The following is a 26,419-nucleotide window of genomic DNA, read 5'->3' on the forward strand; positions in this document are numbered from 1 at the left end:
TTATGACCGTATCTTATTTAGTTGGTAAATGAAACTGCTGCCTTGCCAATTTGTAATGCTAGCTCCTTACTGAAATCCCCAGATGACAGGCACCTTACCACCAAGGTATGTAAATTTATTCCTTTCTTGTATTCTTTCACTTTCCAGTGCAGACTTTGAGCTGGAGTTTTCAGGGAAAATTTTTATCTGTCTATATTTTTTCCTTATATAATAGTATTTTACGCAAAGGACTAAAAAAAAACCCAAACAAACAAAAAATAATGGTTTGAACTTCATCTTCTCAACACTGAAAGACAAGGATGCTCTGCAGCATTACAAAAGTTACTGCAATTAGCATGGAATTCTTGTTTGTTTCAGACATTTCATGCTTTCTTAAGTAAATAAAAATTACCAGTCCCTGTTAGCAATGCAAGCTTTCAGTACTTTTTTCTGAAACCCTATCTCCACATTAAACTTTCTCCGCTTTATTATTCCTTGATGTTTTATCCAGCAATAGAGGTACCTCATTTCCATACCAAACTTGCTCACTTTCCCAGCCTACCTAACCCATCTTTCAAATTTCTCCAATCTCTGTATCGTTCCCATTTTACCAATCTCAGCAGGCTCATCAGCTGCTTAGAGCCATCCAAATATTGTAGCATTTACCAGTGACTCTTTCAAACAAGGCCAGAGAGCAACTGTGGCAAAAGTAATGACAGATTTTTACACCAGAAATATCCAGTAAGAGTTACAGTATGAATCAAAAGAAAAATATCTTGAAAACATTACCAATACTTCAATTTCTACAATTTCAAACCAGGAACAGAATCTCTAACTACAATAGAAGCTGAGACCATCAATGCATATCTTCCCTTCAGAAAAAAGAGTGCTGCACAGCACAGCATGAGCATAAAAGGCTATTTCCTTGCAGATTATCCTAAAACACTCTGAGAAAGTTCTCCTGATCTTCACTGCCCTGGGTACCTGTTTGATACCACAGGCTCCATAGCAGCTCACACCATTCCATCATTTAAAACAAACATTAATGCAGTTAAGATTTTTAAAAAGACACTTCTTTTCTCACAGTGAGGACTTAAGTGAACTTCACATGCTTTATTGAGTTCTATTTTCCTGATTCTAAATCTCTGCAAGGCTTTATGCACACTGAAACCTTTTGTGTTTCAGATGGCACGTTTTCAACCACCACTCTCTTCCTATTGGGTGTGCTCTAAACAGCAACACTGCATTCCTCAGACATTGGCTAAATCATGATGCATGGAATTTCTCAGTAAAGAGTAATTCCTAATAATTATTTATTCTGAGAAAAGATTAAAATAGATTAATTTCTTGCTTTGTGTGTTAAAAAATAAAATGCCACACTCTAAGTGAAGAAATACAAGCAGATTTTTAAGGAACTCTAAAGATGGCAAGTTATTTGGAGCATTTTTAAATAAGTTAATTGCCAAAAGACAAGAGCTACCCCTTTTATAAACCATGCATGTAATCAATACAAAACTTTCCTCTATGCGAAAGCTACAAATATATTGACATCAACAGCTCACGAACCACAGATGGCTTTTAAGGAATACAGTGGATTGCAAGAAAGGAAAGGCTATTAATATGCTGAAGCTATCATGCATAATTGTATTTACTACAAAAATACAAATGCTTACTGTGAGGTAATTTACCAGTGACAATTATTTCACCGAATACAACAACCTGTAGTTTTCGATCCACCAAAATTCACAGAGATACTTTCCTTTTGTGAGGAAAGGTCAGACACACTCTGGATGACTACACAATGATGCTTCTGCACTCATGTTGCCTCCCCATAAAGAGTCTTTTTGTCCCTATTTATTTTATTCTGCTCTGGAGTGCCAACTTGCTACCTTTTTTACAGGAAAATCCATTACAAGAAACTAACACAAATTTGGATTTTATATTCTTATGCAAGAATAAGTTAAATTATTGAAGCATGTTCCTCAAAAAAAAAAAACCAAAAAACCTATTAATGTTAGATTTTTTTTAGAATGTGACCTTATTTGTGTGGGTAGAGTTTTTATTATTGAAGGAGGGGGATAACAATAGCAATAAAAATAGTGATAATGTATTAAGATTATTATTGGTATTGGTATTGGTATTATTATTGCTATCTACAGCAGATCCTTTAAAACCTCACCTCCAATGCACTCAACACCTGTCTGATTATCTATTAATGACTATATGGATAGGCAGGAAGCTGGCACAAAAAACACCTCAGACAAATACATTACTAAGTATGACACAGCTCTTACACACCACAAATAACATGCTATAACTGTTTCCCCAGCTGTCCATTTGTAGACTAAATAATATCTGCAGCTAACTTCTTGGATCTTCATCCTGGAGAGGATGTAGGGGAACACAAGGTATTTGAAAGAATCCCTAAAACCAGCTGGTTTGGTGTCATTTGGGGGTTTTGACTTTATTTCATTTGCCAAGGAAGTTTTCTATTTCATCTAATATCAGCATGGTTGTTCACAGAGCTGCAAATAACAGCAAGTCCCTGTCACCTCTGGAGCAAGGATAGCTGGAAAGGGAAATGTTCATCATCTCTACATAAGCCTCTTGGTGCCAACAGCAGTTCCACATAAAATCCTGTGCACATGGTATAAATTAGAAGTATAAGATCCTGAGACTGAAAACCATCCAAAAGGATGTTGAATATAATATTTACCACAAAATTCCATTTAAAATATTCATGTGTAAGTTGAAATCAAAGAATGTGATCCTTCTCCAAACTTTGTTACATAACCAAGCAAACCCAGAAACAGGATATTCATTGCAAAGAATGACATTCAGACAAAGCCTACTTTATAAGAATTTGACCTAATATAGCAGAAAATCTACAAGAAAACTCAAGGCTCACAAATTAACATTATCTGAAGTTTCACTGATTGTCCACCAACACATTATGAATATTCTGAACTCAGACAACCATCAAGTATAATTTTAATCTGCAATAATACCTAGAAGCCAACAACTCACTAACCTCAGAAGAGTACCTGTCTATCATAAACTTTGAGAGGTTTTTTTGTTAAAATACACTTTTTAAACACCTTTCAAGCTATAAACACAAGAGGATTACAAAGCTACTCTATTATTTAGATTAAGGAACCACATAATGTTCCAGACATTAGCCAAGCCACTCTTCTGTGAAAAGTTTCTGTTTGTTTAAAATCTATAATCACACAGGAATAGGAATTAGCTAACCCTCCTGGTGGCATTTTTTAATTCCATCACATTTAGGACTAGCACAGAATAAATCAATGGTCCTTTTCCAAACATGAATTTCAAAGAAAACCCTCTTGAAATACAAGCTAGCTGTGCCACATCCCTGTGGCAGTGACAATATAAGGTTTAGGCGCAGTTCTGTGGCCAATTCACTCCTGCAAAGGTGGGGGCTGCCCCTAGCAGGGAGCTCTCCTGCCCCTCCACGTGGCTGCTCTCCCATTCCCCTGTTTGCAAGCCCTGCTGTTTGTGCAGCTCCATGGTGAGTCAGGTCAGGGAAATGATCCATCTGTAAGTTAGCTGGGACAATAAAAATAGATTCATTTTCAGCCAGATAAATTTCCTGGTATGATTCACCATGTCACCATTATGAGCACAAGTGCCAACACAACCAAGCTAGGGGAGGACATGACACTTCCCCCATTTCAGCAACAGCTTCCACTTAAGTTTCAAGTAAACATGGAAGAGCATCAGGGGCAAGTTTGCAAGCTTCTAATTAAAATAAAGTAGCTGCTGCTGTTTCTCAAGATAAGAATAAAGTTGTTCAGAAAAGTTTCCAATGTATTAGTCAGCGTGCATAAACTGGCATGATATTAAAAAAGCCAACAAAGTTCAAAACAGAGTGAATACCAGCCTCAAAGTAAAGCAAAAGATGCTATATAGAAGCACACTACTTTGAAGGAGATTTTATGAGTGTTAAAGTTATACCACTAATCCATCTGCAGTTTCATGAGCTCAAAAGTGTGCAAGCACAGGCAGAGATTCTGTCACGTTCCTCCAGATTACACTCTCCCAAGGATCATTTTTCAAGAGTTTCCTCCAGTCACTCTGGAAGATGCCTAACAAAAGAACTAACCTCAAGATTTTTTCATTTTCTTTAACAACTTGTCTCTTTGTATGACCTAACAGATTTTACCTCTTCTTCTGCAATGTGTCAGGATAAACAAAGACAAAAAAATCCACTTCTCCTCATTCAGACTTTTCAGACTAATTTCAACTATTAGATTGATTTTCCTTCCTATACAAAAATTATATTTCAATTATATAAAACTTTATTTTTAAAAGCCTGAATATTGTAATGTAAGGCGTTTGGAGTTTCACAAAGATCAGCAAACTCAAATTCAGGAAGTCTCTGAGGTGAAGTAACAATACTATTTCAGTTTAATCTAAGGGAAACTGTGACTTGGACAAATTCAGGTTTCCACAACACTGAGTGCCAAATTTAAGGTACTACTGGCCCAGTTTTTGATATAATTTACCATCTTACATGTCTTCCTTCACTATGAACTAGGTTGTCCATAAATTTACCACAACCAAAATCACAGAGCATTTGTATCCAGTAGCCCTCAAATCTCTTGCTGGTGGTGTGGTTCTCAGTACCTCAGCCTAATTAGTAGCTTTTTGTGAAGACTGCTCTGGTTACAGCAACTTTCTTATTGTGGCAATGTTGATAAAAGACTATCCAATGCACATGGTATAAATTAAAAGTATAAGATCCTGAGATTGAAAACCATCCAAAGGGATCTTAAATACAATATTTACAACAAAAATTCATTTCAAATATTCATGTGTAAGTTGAAATTTTGAATTTCTAAAATAAAATTGCAGTTTATTTTTTTTGCATTTCAACTGCTCAAATGTAAATAACTGAGGATTACACAATTTAGAATTTCTATGCAAAAATGATAACAACTAATGAAACTGGAAACTTTCTAATTTTACACAGTTAATATGATACCATATCGTAATTCAATATTTTTGGGAAGACTACTCCTGAAGTCAACACAATCATCAATTTGTAAGTGATCTTATTAAGATCTAGAAGATCTGGAAAAACAAAATGTGTTTTCTTATCAGTGTTCTGGCATCTCTTCCTATCAGCTTTTAAGAAAGCACTTGGTTAGAAAGCAAACTATAAACTAAGAATTTACGGTAAATAAGACATCAGTTGCAATGATCTGATTACAAAGAAATTTACTCAGGTTTATATAAAGTAAGCTAACAAAGCCCTGAGCTTCAAGGGAAGGAACCAATAACAACATGGAATACCTGAGAGATAAAGTAAGAATAAGTAGTAGTAGTCAGAGATGGTATTAAAGAGCCCTGGAAAAATGAGACTGGAGGTACACCAACACTAAAGATAAGGAGTATACATCTGAAGGAATCTCCCAATTAACAGCTACTACAAGCTGTGGCTTACACTGTGACCAGCACTCATCCATCCCCACTGCCGAGGGGCTCCCAAGTCCATAGGACAGACATGCCAGTGCATCCAAAGCAAAGCTCTGGAAACATTCACATGTAGCTTGAACCAAAATCTAAGCATGTCTCAACAGATCTTCCTCTATTATGCCGATGGAGTCCTATCCTGGGAAGCGGAATCCCTCCCAGAGCAAGCTAAACTGTGTGCTGTTAAAAGTAAGCAACAATGTTCTGCCTGCAATTTAGATTAAACTGCTCTCAAGAACTTGGAGATTGAACAGATCCCACTCACTTCCAGCATCTTTCCATGTCTTAATGGAAAAAAGCCTCTCATTTTGTCTACACTTTGTAGAGATGCTCATGAAGGGTCAACAGTTCCTCTTATAAAACAAAAGACAAGCAAGACAGCACTGAGTGGTTATAAAATTTTCCTGGTCTTCTCCCTGAAGTTTCTTTATTGAAAAAAAGCTTATTCTCAATATCTCAATCTGCAGTCTCATTTGTCTCATGCCCTAAAACTCTGAGTTCTTGGTCCAGTCCCACAACTTTTTCAGAACATAGTTTCAAGTCACAGCTGCTGACCTCAATAATGTTTTTGACGATTACAGCAGGGGCAGCATTAAAGAAGTGGTTCCCACAGAGGCACAAGCTGATTGACCTAGCTGAGGTGAGAAGAACAGGTACACAGACTGCTTCTGAAATAAACCACAAAGACTTGGGAGATTTGCTGGACTGGCATGCAGGTATATTGAGAGAGGATGATTTTTACCAGGTATCAGAAATTCTGGTATTGCAAGCATATTATCCTTACAAAAACAATGAAAAAGTAACACAAACACAAAGGAATTTCAAGTATAACCGATGTTACCAATGTACAGCATGCCAAAGGTACAGCATGACTATTTAAGCTTCAAGTAAAAAGTACAGGTTTTAATAAACAGAAAACATGTATTTGCCAAATGGTTTCTCAAATTCTTCCCCAACAGCATGCCTTGGACCTTTGCTGGCCGAGCACTGCTGCCAGGCCAAAAATGTTGTGAGCAGGCAAAGGGCAATGAATTGTTAACATCTTGCTTCCCTAATCCCTGCAAGAGAAAATGTTTAACCTTGCTTCATGGGTAACTAAGTAGTGTGAGTAAGAGAAAGCAGCATGAATGGAGAAAACCTTCAGAACGTGAGCAACCGGGCAGTATCCATTACACAGGAAATGGAACAGACATACAAGAACATGAAAGGCCACTGGGTCCAGAATACTCCAAAACACTCACTGCCCAGGTATCTTCCTGTGGAACAAGCAGCCTGTTGCTGTCAGAAATATCAAAAGCACTTTTCTACCACAAAACTCAGGATATGCAAAAGCTTTATGCCCAAAGTGATAAGCACCAGAAACACGCCTTACAAGCAACTGCAGGGAACACAAACAAACAGAATTTTAGCCACTGTCATCTACAATACAGCTCCATATATGAAAGCTCCATTTTTACCGATGAGAATCAAAAACTGTACAGCCATTTAAAAACGGGTGACAGTCTCTATTATAGTTACAATGAAATAAAAACAATTCTAAAAAATTTAAAAATTAATCAACCACGCACATTTATCTAAACTGGCATTCAACAAGGACATTGCAACAAGGATAATCCTGAGACTGTTTAAAATACTTTGCATTTCATGCTTCAATTTCTATTGCAAGCTGCCTTTAAGAACAGAAACTGGTAATAATGCAAGGTGGAGAGTTGCAATAATTACACTCAGCTATGCATTACATAAAAAGTATCTGGAATAAAGTTATTTAGCAAAGGGAGCACCTCATCCTAGTTAAAACAAGTTTAAGATTTTCATATGGTTCTGATCCTCTTCAAGGAAAAGTATGGATAAAAAGGTTATACTATTCCAAAAGGAAGATCTGGGTAGTCAACTACAAAGTGAGTGGGACAGAGAAAGGGCTCAGAGTCTCCTCTCCCAGCAGGGTAGTTGCAGGAAAACAGCACCTAAATACATAGATCTCTGCTCATAGTGTATGTGGGGGGAAAAAAAAAACACAACCCAAACAAACAAAACCTAAAAACAACAAAAACCCAACAATAACAACAAAAACATACAAACAAACAAAAAACTCCAAAGAATGCTGACCGTAAGCGACTTTACAGATTTACCTAAATCCATTTCTACACTGAGTGCAAGATACAGCAATCTCTTAACTATCTGGGAATTAAATAAACAAAATTCTAGCTACCATATAAGAATAGGATATAAGAAATGTCACACTGCTATTTTTCCTCCCTTTGGTCCACATGCAACTGCCTCTTTTAAATTCATATATTTTGTTGGAACTTCACATTTTGCATTAATTAGATAGAATTAGAGTAGAACAACTACAATATGAAAGGCTTATTTAGTTTCAAGTTATCAATCAAGACTTTACCTGAAACTACTATTTGCTTAGACAATTAGAAAAAAATTATTTCAATTTCTTCTACTTTGTGTAGCAGATGTTCAACTTAGTCTATTTAAATTCATCTTTGTTAGAGGTGTGCTAAATTGCTCAAATAATTCAGACAATCTGCAAACAAGATTTCTGACAGGTTGTGAATAACACTCAATTAATACCATAACTTCTGAAATTAATTTTCCAATCAAGGCATTTATGCCCCCATTAAAAAAACATACAAAAAAAACCCAAAAAACCAAAAAAACACCCCAACAAAACAAACAGAGGCGAAAAAAAGCCACAAACATACCACATGAACTCAATCTCCAGAGTGTATTTCCAAAATTAACATCTGTTTGGTCTTGGTTCAACTGTAAAACCCAATGTCCACTACATGAAATAATACAGTTCTTTCTCTGGATTTCAGCCAGGAGGAGGACGGAGAAGACATGTTACCCTAAGACTATAAATAATTTGTACTTTAAACAACAATTCTATTACTATTTGGAACAAAAGATTCATTCCACTATGCTATTTATTCTTCTTGATAGAAGATATAACAATAGTAAATATTTTCCACACAGTTATTTCTCAAAATCCCATGATACCTGCATAATGTCCTGAATCTCAAAAATGAAAACAAAGCAGAGCTGAGTCAATCTCATCACAGTAAATCAAACACATTCTATGAACTGTATGAGTTTAGAAATGCTAACACTACTTCATGAGTTTAGAAATGCTAACACTACTTCAATTTCAGATACTAAGAAGTTATCAGAGGTATTTTTAAAAAGAAAAAAAAAGAATAACATTGAGTGAAAAATCTTGTTACAGTACTTCAATGATACACTATTTACAGGACCATCTCATTACAGGAAAGCTTCATGACATCTGGTTTTTTACCACTATCTCATTACATCAAACTTCTTAAGTTATACCACTATCTCATTACATCAAACTTCTTAAGTTATTACAGCTAAGCCACAACAATTTTGGACTCTGGTTCCCTCTCTACAAAACTGGAATGCTGGTCCATGTACCATGTGAGTCACGCGGAGATTGCCATGGGCAGCTGCTTTACCCAATGCACCACACAGCACAAAGCCCAAACAGAGGTCAGGCATCAGGGTGGCACTGGCAACACATTGCTTTGACTTTAAACAATGATTTGGCCATGTGCCTTACACACTAGGTACATCCCAAAACCAAAGCGTTGCTCTTTCAATTAAAGACAAAGTTAGCTAACATGTTAAATATAAAACTGGGTCCTTTAAAAAGTTAGCATCTGTGTCAATTCTTTCTTTGTCCCTAATGATCTTTCAATAACATGGTAACAGAGACTCTTAACTCTTTTCATATGTTTAAATTAATTGAAATTCTGTGCACAGGTTATATATAAAGAAATTAGGTTGCAATTAAGCATAGTTATGAAAGATTCTTAAATCTAATTGTTGTGACTATTATAGACCACAGACAAGGTCAAGTCTACAACTCAGAAAACTCTGGCTTTAAAGAAAAAATATCACATTAATTATATGAATAAAACTCACTTTTGCAATGATATAGCCCTAATCACACTAGGCATGTTCATAATTTTTAAAAAAATCTGTTTCCAAACTGATAAATTAAAAACATATCCCTCTCTGCAAATCATTAAATTTAATTTAGTAAATACAATAAAACCATGTTAAGTAAAATTAAAGATACTAACTTTTACATATATTTAAAGATACTCTGCAAAACATTGTCCTCTTCAAATCCAAAATGTCAAAGTCATTTCAGCAATTACTGCAGAGTGCTTACACAAACTGCAATAATGTCAAATATTTAATTTCTGTGTATCAGCAACAAGGTTCAGGTCACTCTATTTAAGGTTTTTAGTCAAAATTGCTTCCCTTTCATCTGTATGCATTACAAGGAAAATTGTCAGTGTCATCTAAAAAGTAAATTCATAAAGGAAGACAATGCATCTCTCTCCTTATCTGGCTACAGGTATAACTGGAGAACACTGAAAGAAATAAAAATTATCCTCACTGAGCTAGTGAACTGCAAAAATATCTTTGCAGCCACATGTGGACACAGGCCAGGAGCTGCTTGGTCCTTGTCCCTGGATCTAAGACAGGGAGTTCCCACCATAAAGCCATTCTCACAAAACACATTCCCACTCCTCTCTCGCCTGAGCAGAGACTCCTTTCTAAGGAGACTGCTCTGCTGGCTCTCCACTTGTTCAGGCTCTGGTGTCTCACAGGGATCTGAATCAGTTCTTCAGTTCAGATAAGGAAAGTGCTTTTGCAGCAAAATCCTCCCACCACCCTAGTTACTGCTACTTTCCTCTGCTGCTTGAAGCAGTCCCACAGTGCACAAACCTGGCTCCCTTCAGATGAAACTGAAAGCCACACAATGTACTCCAGGAGCACTACCACTGCCAAAGGGGCACAGAAACAGACAGAAGCCAGGCCAAATTAGCACCCACTTCACCTTACAAATGCACTAAGTGTAGATAGGTATCGAGTCCCCATCAGCAATTACTTCATTCTCCAAATCTGCTCTTGCTGGGCTGCTTTACTTGTTCAGGCACACCCAGTCTCTGTGCTTCAGGGTCTCCTTTCCCCTGGGACCTAAGGTTCCTCAAGCTTCTCAGACCTGCTTCTCCCTGGGTCTTGTGTCTTCTATTGCCCGAAGTTCTCATCTGCAGCCTGTCATCTCTGCTTGTTCTACCTTTCATATACAACAGCTTACTCTTCCACAGTATCATCTGGTCTCAACACACTGAAACTGCTCCTCCTAAAGACTACTCAAAGCCCAAGTATGATCAGTCTCAAAAAAACTTAATTCTGCCATTTCTTGACTTTGAGTAAAACATTAATACTTTAATGGGTGCCTCATTTAAGCAGACAGAAAAATAGGTCTTCGAGGAGTCAGATGTGAGGCTACATGGCTTTAGTGCTCAACAGCCCTCAGCCCTCTATTACTGACATGGATACAGCACTAAGAATAACAATAAAGCAAACATCTTTTCACTGCATTTCACAGCCATTCATGATGCCCTAACATACCCTGTCTTCCCTAGCCTCTCTCTAGCAGAGTCTCAATTCAGAGAGCAATCCCCAGCTCTATTTTTAGTCCTCCCCTCTCATTTCTACATTGAGTTCACCTAACTCACCTTTGTAATGGCCCATCTCATCAGACAGCTCCTCAAAACCATTTTTCATCCCAATACCTTCAAGTCATCCTCATATTCCTGACTGGGCTGTGAATCACAAAAAGAAGTTGGATTTTTTTTTCCCTTTCCTTGTATCACAAACCATACTGAGTGCTGAAGGGGACAATTTTAAGAGGTCCAGGGCTATAGTCACATGACCAAATAATTCAGCACAACAGAAACAGATCCGTCAAGTGATGCAGCCCAAGCCCCTAAGTTCCCAGCAGGAAGGGTCATAACGTTTATTTCTAGATACATTCAGTCTGGGGTCAGAAATTTGTGCTGCAGGATACACTTGGCTCGGGGCTGTCCAAAGGACCAGTAACTGGGGCTGGAGTTCACTCAGCGTCTGCCTGGAGAAGAGGTCCCACACTCGCCCTTCTCCAGTAGAACGTGGCTCGTACCTACCAAAACCTGCCTGTGAACTGAGCCAATGCCTAGCAAGGGTTGATGATCAAAGAATTCACTTCCAAACTGTAACAGAATGATCACTTGTGGAAGCAAGACAGCTTTACCCAATCCCACGATGCTTCTTTACACAGACAGAGAAAATTTAGCTGCCAAAGTAAGCGTTTACCGAGCGTATTCTCAGAATATAGATTAAAGTTGGATACTTTTTCTTAGCAAAATTTAACAAATGCACTTAGCAACTTTGATTTTCTCGCTCCAGAACAAGGTCAGAGTAAAAGCTGTCATTACATATGAAATGTATGACCATTGAATTAAATGCTTACAAATTCTTAGCATTGTGAAACACGACCATGCTTTTCCTTTTGCTTTCAGAAGCAAACAAAAGAAACACTTTAACCCACCAACAACCAGAACAAGTCAGACAAAGAAAATTAAGGATGGTATTAGATGCAATTAGAAAAATTTCCACTAAAACCTACACAGTTATGTATAGCACAAAGAAAAAGATAAATTCAAAGTTATTCATGATAAGGACAAATGCATGCCATGAAATGTCTTTAATTGGAAAAGAAAAAAATTATTAATAAAATTGACCTCAAAATGTCAACTTGGAGGCCTTTTCTTCAATTAATTGCTAGTAAAACAGGGTAAGAAAAAAAAAACCTTTATTTAACATTTCAGAATTTCAAATATTAAGTAAGACATTGAATTTCAGTTTCCATTTCTGGATCCCAGTAATTAATATATGCATATCCAGTGCTCACAGAGTTGGCAGCAGTTGTAATAAGAATGAGCAATATTACCTGAAGGAACTGATGTCATGTAAAATAAAATTATTTGGAGCATCCTAACCATTCAAATACATTTGAAAGAAATTTATATTAAATAATCAAAAAGGGAGATCAGATCTCCAAATTGAGTAACTAACAACAAGGTGGAAAGGAAAATAATTTCAAAATTTAAATAGTTCCTGTCATGTAAAATATTATTTGTTATAAATACAGGTATATACTCCAAAATAGGAAGTAGGCCTTAAGCTTCACATGGTTTAGCTCATTTTCATTTACAATACCCATAATGCTTCCTGAAATACAATTTATGCAAGAATAATAGAAGAATAATAAACTTTTTCCCTCATTATCTTGCCTTCCCTGACATTTAATGTCAATCTGCAATAACAAAGCTAATAATGATCTTTGTCTTCACACACTGCTATTGAAGCAAAGCATTTCTTTGTAAATTAAAGGGTAATTTCATTCCCACTATTTCAGTATAATCTTTCTGGGCTAGGATCGCAGAAACTCATGGCATAAATCACCCTAAAATCCAGATCACCCCCTCTCTGTGAGAGAAGTTATATTTTTTTGAAAATAATCATGTGTGCAACCACAACCTAAAGTAGAGCAGCATGAAGCATGGAAGATTTCATCCAAAGTTCATCACATGATATGAATGCCAGATATTTCTAGAGATTTCACATTCAAAGCTGAACATACAGCAACCTCCCCAGATTTGCAAATCACATGGTGAAACAATTTAAAGAGACATCTCAAGAATTCACAGAAATTCAAATATAACAGAAAATCATACTTTATACTGGCTTATAGTTAAGAACATATTCTTTAATCATATGGCTTCCAGGTCTGCTGAGTAATGAGGTGTATGCTGAGCTCTATGCAAGTATTATGTTGATTTTACTGGGACTACTTGCATCTGTAATACAAGCTGAGCCACACTGAATGATTCTGGCATCTAGGAAATTTCCCACAAAGTATCACATCTGCAGCAGCTTCCAGACAACCTTAGAGTGCACAGCTCTATTAGTGCCTCTTCTAGCTGCCACAACAGGCAGCTCATTCTGATGCACAGGTAACAGCAGCAGCAGCAACAAGGTCCAAGGTGAAGAGGGAATGACTGAGTCCAACTTCCTCTGCACTGCCAGCCACCCCGAGAAACAGAGGCACTGCTGAGGGCGGCACATTAATACCAACAAGGCCTGAATCTGACCAAATGTCAGATTAGCTTGCTCCACAGCAGAAGATAAATCAAGAACATTAATCTGTGTAACCATGTGACACCATTGCACACGGTATAGGAGACATTAGAAAGCACTTTCCATGCAAAGGCAGAACTTACCCCTCTTCTGTACCCAGCCTTCCTTCACAATGGTAACATCGCTCATGATGACTCCACTCTGAACCCCAAACTCAAAAGAGTATTTCTTTGAGTTATCAGCTTGTCTGCTTGGCTTCTCTTCTGCAGCTCTTCACAATTTCTACTGATGAGTCAGACTGGAAGGAAATATTAGAGAAAGAATTTGAGTCTTTTCTGTTTTTCTCACTTGACAGCCAACAAAAAAGTCTTTGTTGATGTATTTCACTGACTGAGCTCATATTAAAAATCTGCCTTTATTTTTAATTAACTGTATAACACAATCATGTTTCTAGTCTTACAGCACATTTTCCATGAACACTACCATACTAAAAAGCAGCAGAATGTGTTAAAATTTAAGTCATATGGTACTTTTATAAAAGGCACAAAGCAGAATTCTCTTGTACTAATGCACAGGATGCTGTTAAATGAAAGGCTGCCGGTCCTGCTTCAAAAACCCAACTCTGAACACACAGGAGCTTTCCCTGCTCCCACAGCTTTCAGAACCCATGCAATGGACAAGTGCTTCCTCTGTTATGGCTATCTACAATCACATTAAGTGTGTAAGAAAATGGAATTAAGGTTATATCCTTGCCACTTCCACAATAATTTTATTATAGCCAATACAAACCCTGAAGATACAAGAGTTTTTCAAAAACAGCATCATCTCCACGTACACAAACAGAAAGACAACTTCTTAAACAAATTAACCAAAAACACCCTCAAATGTTCAGTTTATAAAAAGAAGGAGCGCACATTCTTTCAAAGCTTTAAGCCAGGCAGTGACAAGGGTGCTCTTTTCCCTACAAACCTCAGCCTGCAGGGCAGAGAAGGGGAAGTTAGTCCTGGAACAGGACATGCCACTCTCAGAAGCCACAACCATCTCTTTTGACCACCTCACTACCAAAGTACCTAAAAGCTGTGAATAGGAGATAAACAGGACTACACTTAAGTAGAAAGAGAAGCCAGAGGCCAGGAGATGTTTCCTTTTGCCAGCAAACTGCCTTTCCCCTCCAGCCTTCAAAATAAATAGAAGCATTCAAATAATGCTCATCCAGAAAAGTGTGGGAAGCCAAGAAATGGGATTTCTCTGATGGTGGAGGATCACCCTTGCCCAGCCCTGCACAGGAGCACACATGTACACACTGGTGGCACAGAACAGCAACCCCCACACAAAGTTAGTGCTGTCAATGCAGCCCATACATATCCATTTAGTAGACTGACCAACAAATGTAAACAGGAAAGAAACAAATCTGACTGGGCTAGAAGCAATCTGTGCAACAAATGAATGAAGAAAGCACTGGGAAATCAGGTTTTTTTATTACAATCAAGTACAAACCAAAACCAGAACCATTATAGACATACAGATTATTTCTTATTTATCATTTGAAATACATGTATTTGCATAAGACAGCAACTAGATGGAAGGCTACTTCTGAAAGAATAGTGTAACATGCAAAATAAAACTTGGCATGAGTACTTTTTCAGGTGTATGCAACAAAAATGCAGCACTACTCGATTTTACAGAAACACACTAGTGTGCTCATTTAAGTCTTACTTTCGCTAAATTATTTTTTTAAAAAGTCAGTATTTTGTTCTGCATAAAAGTAAAAATCACAATGTTAAACTCATTAAAACTGCAAAGTTGAAGTGATATGGACTATTGTGCCTCTGAGACATCCCCATGGCACTGGCAGACATGGCAGTCACCTGCAGGTGACACACAGCCTTTGGCATTGGCATCACACCCTGTCGTGGGCAGCAGGACACCGCACACTTGGGTCTAGAGAAACACACCCTGTTTAAGCTTTCATAAAAGCTAAAAGAAAATGTTATGAGCATTTTGGAAGGACATGAGATTGCTTTTGTGATGCTAATTGATCTAACTTTAGCTGCTCAGGTTTCATATTATGCACAAGCCAGTACAGCAGAAATAACCAAAGCAGGCATTTCCACATCCTGCACCTTACTAATGTGAGAGCTAATTTCTGGGTCAGACATTTTCAGAACTTTTGTTTGCATGCCTTAAACGAGATAAGCAAGTCTATCAGCTGTGCATGAAAAGAGATCTGACAGATTAAGACACGTGCCTGAACGCAGGCTGCTGTTCCGCCGTTCTGGATCACTGCAGCGCAGCATCAGCTCTTATTACAAACGCATAAATCTTTACAAAGCCCAGAGGTGGGTGTCAAACAACTGTGACCTAAGAGCAGCTGTTCTGAGAAGAAAGTGTAAGCACGTCAATTTCCAAATACCCAACTTAAGTTCAGTTTTCTACAAGACTTTCATTGCATTCCTTGAAAGTAATCACAGTTGTTTGGGTTTTTTCCCAGCTACAAAGACACAAGAAGCAATGTAACACTCAGTATTTACCTTGGGATGGCATATTCTGCAATATATTTTACCCTTTTGGCAAATTTCATGAACTTTCCAATTTTGGTGTGCACTTCTGAACATTGCGGTGATTTATTCTTATTGGTAAAGACACAGCTATAAGAAATTAACTTCTGTACTAAGTAGCAATAATCTTGACTGCCCACAGACTGATCAATCAGTCCATGATTTATGAATGAATTCATGCCTGAAGCTTCCTATTTACCCACTGATGACAAATAAGTTAGTGTTACATAATCAAAATCTGATCTATGACCAACTTTCATGTCAGACAGTGCCTGAAACAAACCCAATGTGTCTGTAGGCTTGCATCCCACCCATTACACCTACTGTTTTACTAAATTCTGAACAAAATCCCCAAAATACAAAAATCACATAAATATGGTGATAAAATTAACTGCACTATCCCCAGTTTAGCTTCACAGTATTACCAGAAACAACCTTAAAATTACCAACAGTTCCATGGTTGTATTGATTGCTCCATTACTGGGTAATTAAAAGTCAAGCTGAATTACACAGAACGCTGAAGGAGATAAATCAAAGCATTAAAAAGCTAATGAAAATAAAGGTTATATGTGCACACTACACTTTCAAGAAGCCATTTGTAAGCATCTGTAATATTATCCCTTATTAAATGCCTTTGAGCCTTTCTAAAAGCTGTACTCCTTTACTCTAGAAGTCACTCAACAATGCTCCAGAAGAGCAGAATTTTGAGAACTACTTCTTATCACGACCAAAACTGCCCTTATAGTTAAAAACAGTCTCACAAAAGCCTTTCCTAAAGATGTAACAAAGAATTGCATATAGAGGTAAAGGAGTTTAGAGGTAAAGGAATTTTCACATGAAAACAGCATTTCATCCAAAGTTCAACTACATCAAGAAAAGCTACAGAAATGTTTATTCTGCACATCTGGCATAGAATTTAAATATTTGTTAGCAATCAACTCTGCTCTCCCAATGCACTTGAAGTTTCAGCAGCCAGTATGCAGTAATTTTTACAGTTTACCTTACTGCTATGTAGGATGAACCTACAGAAACAGGAGAAAAATATGTTAGAACTGAATCTGACAATGCTTTGCATCACAGCTGTTTCCTACAGGGAAGACCTTGACTTGTTCTTATACATTTTCCAGCAACTAGAGAACACCTCAGATTTACTTTTTTCCCCCCACTTTTTTGTGTCTTATCAAACTTGGGAGATATTTTCCCAACAATATACTGTGTGTATTCTGCAGATAGGATCAGATAGTCATGTGTATGCACAACACATACAAGAACCCACTGTCAGCATACTTTACGATGCAGGTGTAAAAATTTACTCCATTACAATCAATGATGTGAAAAATTTAGGGACACAGTAGTGTAGTGGTAGACTTGGCAGTATTAGGTTAGCAATTGGAAAGATCTTTTCCAGCCTAAATGATTCCATGACTCTATGCAAACATCTGCTGGGGGGTTTTATCTCATTAAAAATGCACAACTTTTCCTTTTTTTCTTCAGGAAATTATTAAGCCACTTTTGTAGTGTGAGATAAAACAATTATCTAGTATTATACTTTTAAGCTCCTCCTAGCTGTAAAGGTTTCAAAGGCAACTTTCTGACCAAAGATTAACCAGACACTACTACAACCAACAGAATTCTAGATCCCTATGCCAAGGTTCACAGTTTCCCTGAGCCATGGTAAAAACTACCCAATACCTTTTCAGCTTTCATCTTGAACTTTAAGAATATCAGCAATACAGAGAAGAACCATCTTACTTCATGATGCTACCATATGGGAACTATGAAATCAACAATTAAAATGAGCAATGGACCATTCAGTAGAAAGCCAGCTTTTCCCCAGCTCCTGTTTTTAAATTAAAGGAGGCTCTCATGCCCATCACAGCAGTCAGCTACCTACAGAGACATGGTGAATAGTGAGAAGGAAAGAAATCCCTTCCAAGGAGAGGAACTAAAAGCTGTGTTTCAGGTCTACACTTAACAACCACTATGTGCAAGTGGATTAGCATCGAGATTCGTAAGAACAGACAAGACTCCTTTGAAATCTGGGCATCTTCCCATTCTCCCCATGACAAGAGACAGCTGAGTAAAGAAGACAGCACCCATAAATTCAGTGTAAATTGTATGATTCAGTTCTCTGTTGTAAGAACTTTCATAAACAAAGGCTTCTACTTTCAACAATTTTGGAGCTGAGAAAAAGCAGAAACTCTCACATTTACCAACTAAAGTTACCAGAGAGATACCAGCAGCATCAAGTTCAGTGCTTCCAGAAATGATCCCCACAACTTCTTCTACCATTATCAACTCAGTGAATCGTCCAACCTTGTTCTCTCAATAAATGAGTACTACCATTTTCCCTTTTTACAAGTTTAGTAAAATGTTTGGGGAGAAAAGAACAGTAAGTGAACCTTTCTGATTCCCCTTATTTGACTCACTGAGATTCTTTGGTGCCCCATGTAATCAGAGCCAAATCTCATCATCTCTATCTCCTTATTTTTCAGAAAAGTAATTGAATCATTTTGTGCATGCACACAATACACACATCCCCAAAAAAAGCAGTTCTCAGTGGCTTCCATCACACACGTTTCTTTCCTTGCTTTGGGGGCTCTTCTTTTCTTTGTAGCAGATGAAGCTATTAGGAGTTCTTCTCAAACTTGAGTTTGACTCCTCCCAAACAGCCAAGCAGGCTGTAACTGTTTCCAAAGCAGGTTGCACTCCCAGAGCAAGGAATTCAAATGTCAAGGCTCTCAACTAAAACCAGAGTTATCTTTAGGAATGGAAGCTGAAATCCAGGCTTTATTTATATGAAAACCACATGTATATCCTCCTCCCCTAGCAAAGCTGGCCAAACAATTAGAGGATATACTGCACATCATCAAAAATTACACAAAAGACAGAACAGAGATTGCTACAAAACTTGCTAAATCAAAATAGACTATATTGTTAATGGAAGAATCACATTCAGGGCAGTGCTTTATCTAAAGAGTATGAAGTATTTATACATACTTTTATAAACTACCTATTCTGGAATTCTGGCTATACTGACTCATTTAAATACTATCTCAACTTAGACTGAGGAAAAAGGAACCTCTAGGCACACAGTATGTGTCCAACTTATTATGTCAATTAAAAATTGAAAAAGAAATATTAAAAAACCCATAATATCAAACCAACACAAAATAGGAACTGATGTGACAAGACTAAGAAATTAAGAAATTAACAAAAAATCATTATTTAAAGAAAATAGATCCTAAATTTATAAAATTGCAAACTTCATGTACATGTGATTAAAATTCTGAAAGATACCTTAAATACTTTGTAAGTAGACATATTTACAGTTTTTAAAACTAATATAAAATATCCAAAGATACTCCATGACAGGCATTGCAAATTCTTTTTAAACTACATTTCATCCCAAAAGCCTCAATGAACTTTAAGAAAATTGGTATAAGAAATTTACTTGTAACAACTTTATTTTGTAAGTTTTGATTTGGAATAATGAGGGACATGATAGGTAACTGGCACTACCTACACCTTGTGGTAAGGAAAACCAACATACTTTGGAAAACATAAATAGCTCATTCTAATGCATGCTTATGTGTATGCTTAATATTTGCAGTGGTTTATTTTCACTTTCAGTATGTCAAAAAGCCCCAGATAACTAATATATGCTTAGATAAGCCCAGTTAGGAGAATGAAGGCACACTGAAATATTAACATACAAGTTAGATGTTTTATTTAGATTCTGCAACTGATTAAGTTTATCAGGAAAGAAACCATCACTCTGTATTTTATTTCCTATTACAATGACAAGGCAAGTTATTTTAAGGGACAAAGGTATAATTAAAGCAAAGTGAACAAAGCCACCCTTGCCTTTGTTTACCAAGGTATAAAGGAAGTTTCTAAATGTAACTAAATTGTTTCTTTAGAATCCCATGTGAAACATTAACAACCCATTGTTTTGCCTTGTGTTTATTGACAAAAATGCTTTTAATCCTTTTTTGTCTCGCTCAAATCACATAAAACAATAACTGAAAAGCAGACAGAAGCAGAGATAAAACTTACTGGAGTGTATGTCTGAAATGTAACCAAAGAATGTATTTCAAGTAGAAAAGATGAAGGGAGGGCAAAAATTATGCATAAAAAAAATTTTACTGAGACAATGATCTTGGGAAAGTTTTGAGACTCAGAAAAAGTCATATCAGCTAGGCTGAGTATCACAACTATGATAATGTTATTTCACTCAACCCTTCAAAACACATGTAATAAGTCTCATTTGCCATGGATTAATGTAGGAATACTAATCCTTGCCTTTTAGAGACAAAGTTCCTTTACTCTTTAAAAATATAGTTTAGAAAATACTCAAACAATGAAGAAAAAATAAACAGAACTTCCATATTTTTAAAACAAACTAAAATTACTTTTCTACGTCTAGCAGACTCAGGAAAAAAAAAAAACTAACCTAATTTTCAAAACTTCAAAGAATCTGGAAATTCCTAGTCATTCTAGCAAAGATTTTAAAAGATACCTCTCAAGAAGTACAAATCAAAGTTCCTTTAAACTCACATATTAAATTATTTCTGTGATGGTAACTTTTCTGCAGCACAACTCTGTATTGTGCATAAAAGACCAAGTGCAGCACTGAATAAAAACCAGAAATACACCAACTCCTCATGAGTAACAAGAAAGTACTGAGAAAAAAAAGAGGTTCTCAAACTATTAATATAAAAGATGAGAAAAGTTCAGTGACATATATACAAATAGCTTTCTTTAAAACTTTTACATAGTACATATTTATTATGTCTACATTGAACAAATCAAATTCTGAATTGTCTTGTAACAGGAATGAACTCTGTGATTCCTTTCTACAGAGCAACCAAACACTGCTGAACCTACTGTCAAATCCTGACACTGCAACATGACTGGAACATAATCAACTTCTAACCTAAAACCTTTGGATCTGCCTGTTCACACTCAAAATGCATTATTCTCATCAACCTGAGACCTGGATTTCCAAAGGACAGAAGGAGCTCTCTACAACCCTAACTTACACACAGATGCAGAGCTCACTAGGTGAAGGTCTTTGGCAAATGGTACAAGAAAATGTTACATGAAACTCACATGTACAACCTTAATTCTCTGTCTCAAGTGTATCAACACATTTAGAGAAGGATATAATAATTTCAAAAAAATCTCATGAGGCAAGCTGCAACAATTACATATCTCAAAAAACACAATGAATACTTAGAGGAAAAAATAAATGTGTGTTGGTAGAAACTTTCTGCAGGACTGCTGAGACTCAACCAAGAACCACTGCATTAATTCTGTGGTGTCAAACCAGCTGTATAAGAAGCTGTTGACTGTGGGGCACTGACATTCCACACCTACAAAAAGGCAGTGGTGAGATCTTCATTGATCTAAAGCTAAAGCAGGGTCTGCTCCTGCCATAGGAGGTATCCAAACAACTTTGTCACATGGACAATGCAGGGAAGTTTGGCAAACCATGCTGTCAAATCATTCTGACATGCACACAAAATATTGAGGTCCCAGTTGCATTCTTAAAGAGAATTTTAAAATCACTACTGTTAATTTAGTCAGGATATTACAGACAAAAAAAATCACAGGGCAACAATGTGTTCTTATTGCTATTTTTGATTAGTATGACTCACACTCAGACACTCACATAGAGATATGTGGAAGAAGAAGATTGGTCAAGATGGCTTCAACATACATTATTTATCCTAAGCATAATAAGTGTTGACACAAACAGTATCAAAAATCAAAGAACCATTTAAATTGAGTAAAAGTAAGCACCTTCACCTACAAAAGCCAAATATGCTTACTCTCCTTGACTGTAATGTTTAATGTAATTAAATCTTGGGGGATATTTTGGAAGTATTAACTTTGCTATATCTTCCTACTACACCTGAACAACATCTTTAAATAATAAAGGAAAAAACAATCTATTTTAAATCCTTGGCATGAATCATAAATACCCATACTTATTGATCTAGAGTCATGGAACAAGGATAAAACACCAAATAATCACCTTGTATACTCTTGGATTTTTTTTTTTTTTTTTTTTGCAGTTTTTCTATTAGGACATACTAGTGATTTGCCTAAATAAGTTTCACTTATAAACTCTTACAGGGAGTCCAGAATGTTGTTCATACAACCACGCAAGATAAATGTATAAACCAAAACTTTAAAGATTAATTTTTCTATGCTAAGAAAAAAAACCCCAAAAAGTTAACTTTCACATTCAATGTTTTAGTATCTGCTGGTAGGTTTTGGGTCGGGTTGGGATTTTGGGGGGCTTTTGGTGTTTGTTTTGGGGTTTTTTGTTGTTGTTTCTCAGTCTTTAACATTAATTTTTAAACAGCTTGAATCAGCTTTTCCAGCTATTGTGTAACTTATCTTTAGAAAGTAATCTTTTCTATACCACAACAACTTGTTGCCAAGAAGAGTAACTTGTGCAACACATTTATTTACCAAGAAGACCCTGCGATCCTGGGGAAGTCTCTTCCGTACAGCAAAGAGAAAACACGTTGGTCGGCAAGCAAGCTTCTCACCAAAACCACACCTTTCCTCACAAGCAATGCAAAACTTCCTGAGCTACACGTTGTGCTAGAAAGCACCCCCTGCCTCTTCCATGCTATCCTTACTGGGCCTATCCTTAACAGAATGACAATCTGAGATAGCACAAATTCATCTAATATCCTAGAATAATTTGAAAGGGCACTTAGGTTGGCAATCTTTCCTTATTTAAGACAGTACTTCAAAAAGAACTGGGTTGTAAAGTTCATACAAATACTGGAAATTTAAGCAACCTTTTAACTTAAACAAATCTCATAAATGATCACATTTAACTATTCCCTCTTTTTGAATTGCTACTGTAGCTCACAAGAGGAGTATAGCACATTTTGAACAGAATGTTTATTTTATTCGTTGGAAATAAGCGAACAGAAGACTTTTGTTATATATAAAACATGTAGTTATAGCATGGTGTGTCACTTTCACACAATTTCACACAATTGTTTACTTTCAGGAAATCAATTCATTTATGCATTATCCATGTCAAAATGGAAGCATGGCACATGAAGTTTTCAGTCAGTGTATGTCCACGCTCCTTCACTCTCCAGTGTGGACTAAAGAAGCAGCATGCCCAAGCCTTGAAAGCTGCCAAAGAATGTCAGGTTTCTGTTTCAAAACTGAAGGAAAGCTAGGCTACCATGTTGCCAAGTCCACATCACCTGCTGCACCAACAGCACAAAGTGAAACTGTAAGCACACAGTTATAAGAAACTGTATCATCTTCATTCTCAGAACAGCACGGAAACTTCAAATGCATTTTAGCACAGTTCACTTCAGCAATGGGTCATAATTTCCAAAACAATTGAGTACTTTGAAGTTATTTAGCAAATAATACTTCTTGGGCAAAGAATTTACTATTCAGTAGGTCTCTTTAAAGTGGGAAAACGTGCACCCAGAAAGTGAAAGGACGCACAATCACTGGGTGTTAGGCAAATTCCAAGGAGTCTGAAGGATCTTTTTGTTATAATAGAAACTTCAGATATATGCTGTTGCAAAATGCAGTAGGAAGTCCAGATACGGTTTCTGGTCAGTGTCTTGCAAACAGAAGTTTGGATTACAAACAACTGCAAAGTCCTAGTAAGTGGTTTTGAGTCAAACTTAAAAAAACACATCAGAGTGTTTTCCCTTTCACAAAGCATTTGCTCCAATGTCAAACAGTCAACAATTTCTAGTACATAACAATGCTTCCCAATCCTTATAACTGTATCTACTTCAACTGGAGCAAAGTTAAAACTAGTACCTGTCCAAATTCTCACCTACTTCCCCTACAATAGCGACATTTTGCTCAAAAACACATAATGTGCCCCCAAAATGCAGAACAAATGAGGGAGTAGAACACTGAAATACTACCTGTGAACCTATTTATGAAACTAAGGAGATTACTGAATTCATTCAAACCTAGTTAGAGCAATGCAGCACAGAATAAACTGTCCAAAACAGCACAGTCTTGCTAATATTATCTGTGTTTACACACACACCATGCACTCACATCAGACTAAAAAAAAGAGTTATTCAAACAATACACATAGCCTTCTAGGAAACAGAGACATCTTATCTCTGAAGTTTTTCTTTGGCCCTTATTTGAACTTGACTTACTGGCTGCATCCAACCAAAATATATCCGCATGGACTACAATTAGTAATCCAATCCAATTAAAGATATTGGGGTTCACTTACAGGCTCCTACCAAAATAAAAATCAAAACACCAAAACGAAATAGCCTTACAAACTTAAGTGGGAAACTTACTTTAAAAGCCAAAATAAACTTCCTTCTCTACCTCATGTACTCTCTTTCCATACTTCTGTAAACAACCAGACCTTGCTTATAGATCAACTGGCAGAAACAGGAGATCATGTTTAAAATGTTACTTGTCATAAGTTAAGGTCTACTTATCTGCATGCTTCTTGCCTTGAGATGTAAAGCCCTCTATGCGCAAAATGCATGGAACCATGTTTAGCAAAGTTTTAGCAAGATATAAACAAACATTAGCAGAAGAGACTGCTCTATGTTTCTTCAGTACTGAAAAAAGTTGGCAGTGCAGGTATCAGGCACATCATATTTTTTGTAATAAAACCCTTTAACAGAAACTGGGACACGTTTCCATAAAATTTATGAGATGATGTAGATATATACAAGGAACCATTCAACTAATAACTACATCAAAGAAAAAAGCAAAACTAGAATAAAGGTCAAGAGAGATTAAACTGTTTATCCTTTCCACCAGCAGGAAAATAAGATTTCTCCTTTTTTTAACATTTAATCAACGTATCATGTGAGAACGTGAAACAGTCCTGTCTATTTCACTCCTCTTGGACTCCCATCCAGAAGTAAACTAAGAAGCGGTGCCCATACAAAGCAACCCCGCAGCCTATAAGCCCGGTAGTGCTCGTTACATCACGATCATTTGCATTTAAACTACAATATATAGCGCTGCGCTCGCGCTGCCGAGGGGCGCCGCGCTGACCCCCTGCAGGCAGAGCCCCTCCGCTCGCACCGGGACGGGCTCGGGGGGTTCCGCCCGCCCCGCCCCGCCCCGCCCCGCGGCGGCACCTGCCGGGACCGGGCCCGGGCAGACCCCGCCGCCGGTCACCCGGGGCAGCCGGCTGCGCATCAACTTTTGCATGTGGGCCGCGGCCTCCATGATGGCCGGGGCGGGCGGGGGGGCCGGTTTGTTTACTTGCAGCCAGAGCCGGCGGCGGCAGCATCATCACCATCCCCATGGCTTGTGCGAGGCGCTGCCGCCGGCGGGGCGGCCCGCGGGGCGCGGAGCTATTCGTGGTGCGGGGGCTGCGCGGGCACACACGCGCGCACACCCGGGCACGCTGACGCACACAAGTTCCCAGCGGATAAAACCCCGCGCTGGTCCCGGCATCGGCCGCACGGACGCGGGGAGGGGAGGCGGGGAGAGGCGGCCGCCGCCGCGTGGGAACCGCCGGCCCCGCGCATCCAGCGCCCCCGGGGCGCACGCCCTGCCCTGCCCCTGCCGCCCCCCCTCCCCCGTTACATAACTCTCCCCGCCGAAACGCCCCCGCCCCGCCCTTCCCCACCCCAGCCCCGCACCCCGGCGGGGCGACCCCCGCCCCTCCGCCTCGCTCCCGCCCCGCCGCCGGCGCTAGGCCACGGGCGCCCCCGCCCCGCGCTCCCCGCCACCCCAGGCCCGGCGCGCCGCCGCCCCGCATCCCCTCCCCGAGCGCCCCCGCCGCCGCCCGAACGCTCCCGCCGCCGCCCGGCCCCTCCCGCCCCGTACCTGCAGAGGCGGCGGCGCCGCGGGCGCTGCTGCGGAGCCCGAGGGCGGCGGCGGCTTCGGGGGGAGAAGGGGAGGGAGGGCGCCGCTGCCTCCTCCCCTGTCCCCCCGCCGGGCTCGGCGGTCCCTGGCGGCCGGTGTCTCCGCGGGGGCGGGAGGAGGCGGCTCCGGCCCCAGGGCGCTGGCGGCGGCGGCTACATGGAGCTGCGCGCCCCGCTACGCAGGGAGGCGTCCGGGCGGGCAGCGCGGCCGCAACATCGATGCGCGGGGTCAGGAGGGCGGCGGCGGCGGCGGCGGCTCCCCCCCGGCGCACTCACCCCGGAGCCGCCTGGGCCCCGCTCTCGGCTCCTCCCGCCGCCTCCGCCGGGCTCGTTATTGACTTTCAGGAAAACTCCCGACGTCACCGGCTCCCCCCGAGTGTCTCCCCCTCCGCGGCGGTGGCGGCGGCGGCGGCGGCATCCCCGGCTCTCGCGAGAAGCGCGGCGGGGACGGGGGGGCCGCCAGACAGCGCGGGGGGAGCCAGACAGAGGGGGGCGGCTGAG

General features: G+C 39.0%; 1 protein-coding gene across 4 annotated transcripts in view; it reads right to left on the bottom strand.

Moving 5' to 3' along the window:
- Positions 1–26,335, bottom strand: part of AKT3 (AKT serine/threonine kinase 3) — a 151,401-nt gene extending 125,066 nt beyond the window's left edge. The window contains exons 1-2 of one of the 4 annotated variants that reach the window (XM_074537262.1): positions 26,195–26,335; positions 13,632–13,786 (exon numbers count right to left, since the gene is read on the bottom strand). In XM_074537262.1, the coding sequence (XP_074393363.1) occupies positions 13,632–13,677 (46 nt within the window). In that variant the 5' untranslated portion in view covers positions 13,678–13,786; positions 26,195–26,335. Of the gene's footprint in view, positions 1–13,631; positions 13,787–15,736; positions 15,967–25,880; positions 26,024–26,194 lie in introns of those variants that run through there. The other 3 variants (XM_074537261.1, XM_074537263.1, XM_074537264.1) reach the window with 3 other exon arrangements.
- Between the last annotated feature and the right edge of the window lie 84 nt (positions 26,336–26,419).

This window comes from Zonotrichia albicollis, chromosome 3 (genome assembly GCF_047830755.1).
Source record: "Zonotrichia albicollis isolate bZonAlb1 chromosome 3, bZonAlb1.hap1, whole genome shotgun sequence".
Classification (NCBI taxonomy): domain Eukaryota; kingdom Metazoa; phylum Chordata; class Aves; order Passeriformes; family Passerellidae; genus Zonotrichia; species Zonotrichia albicollis.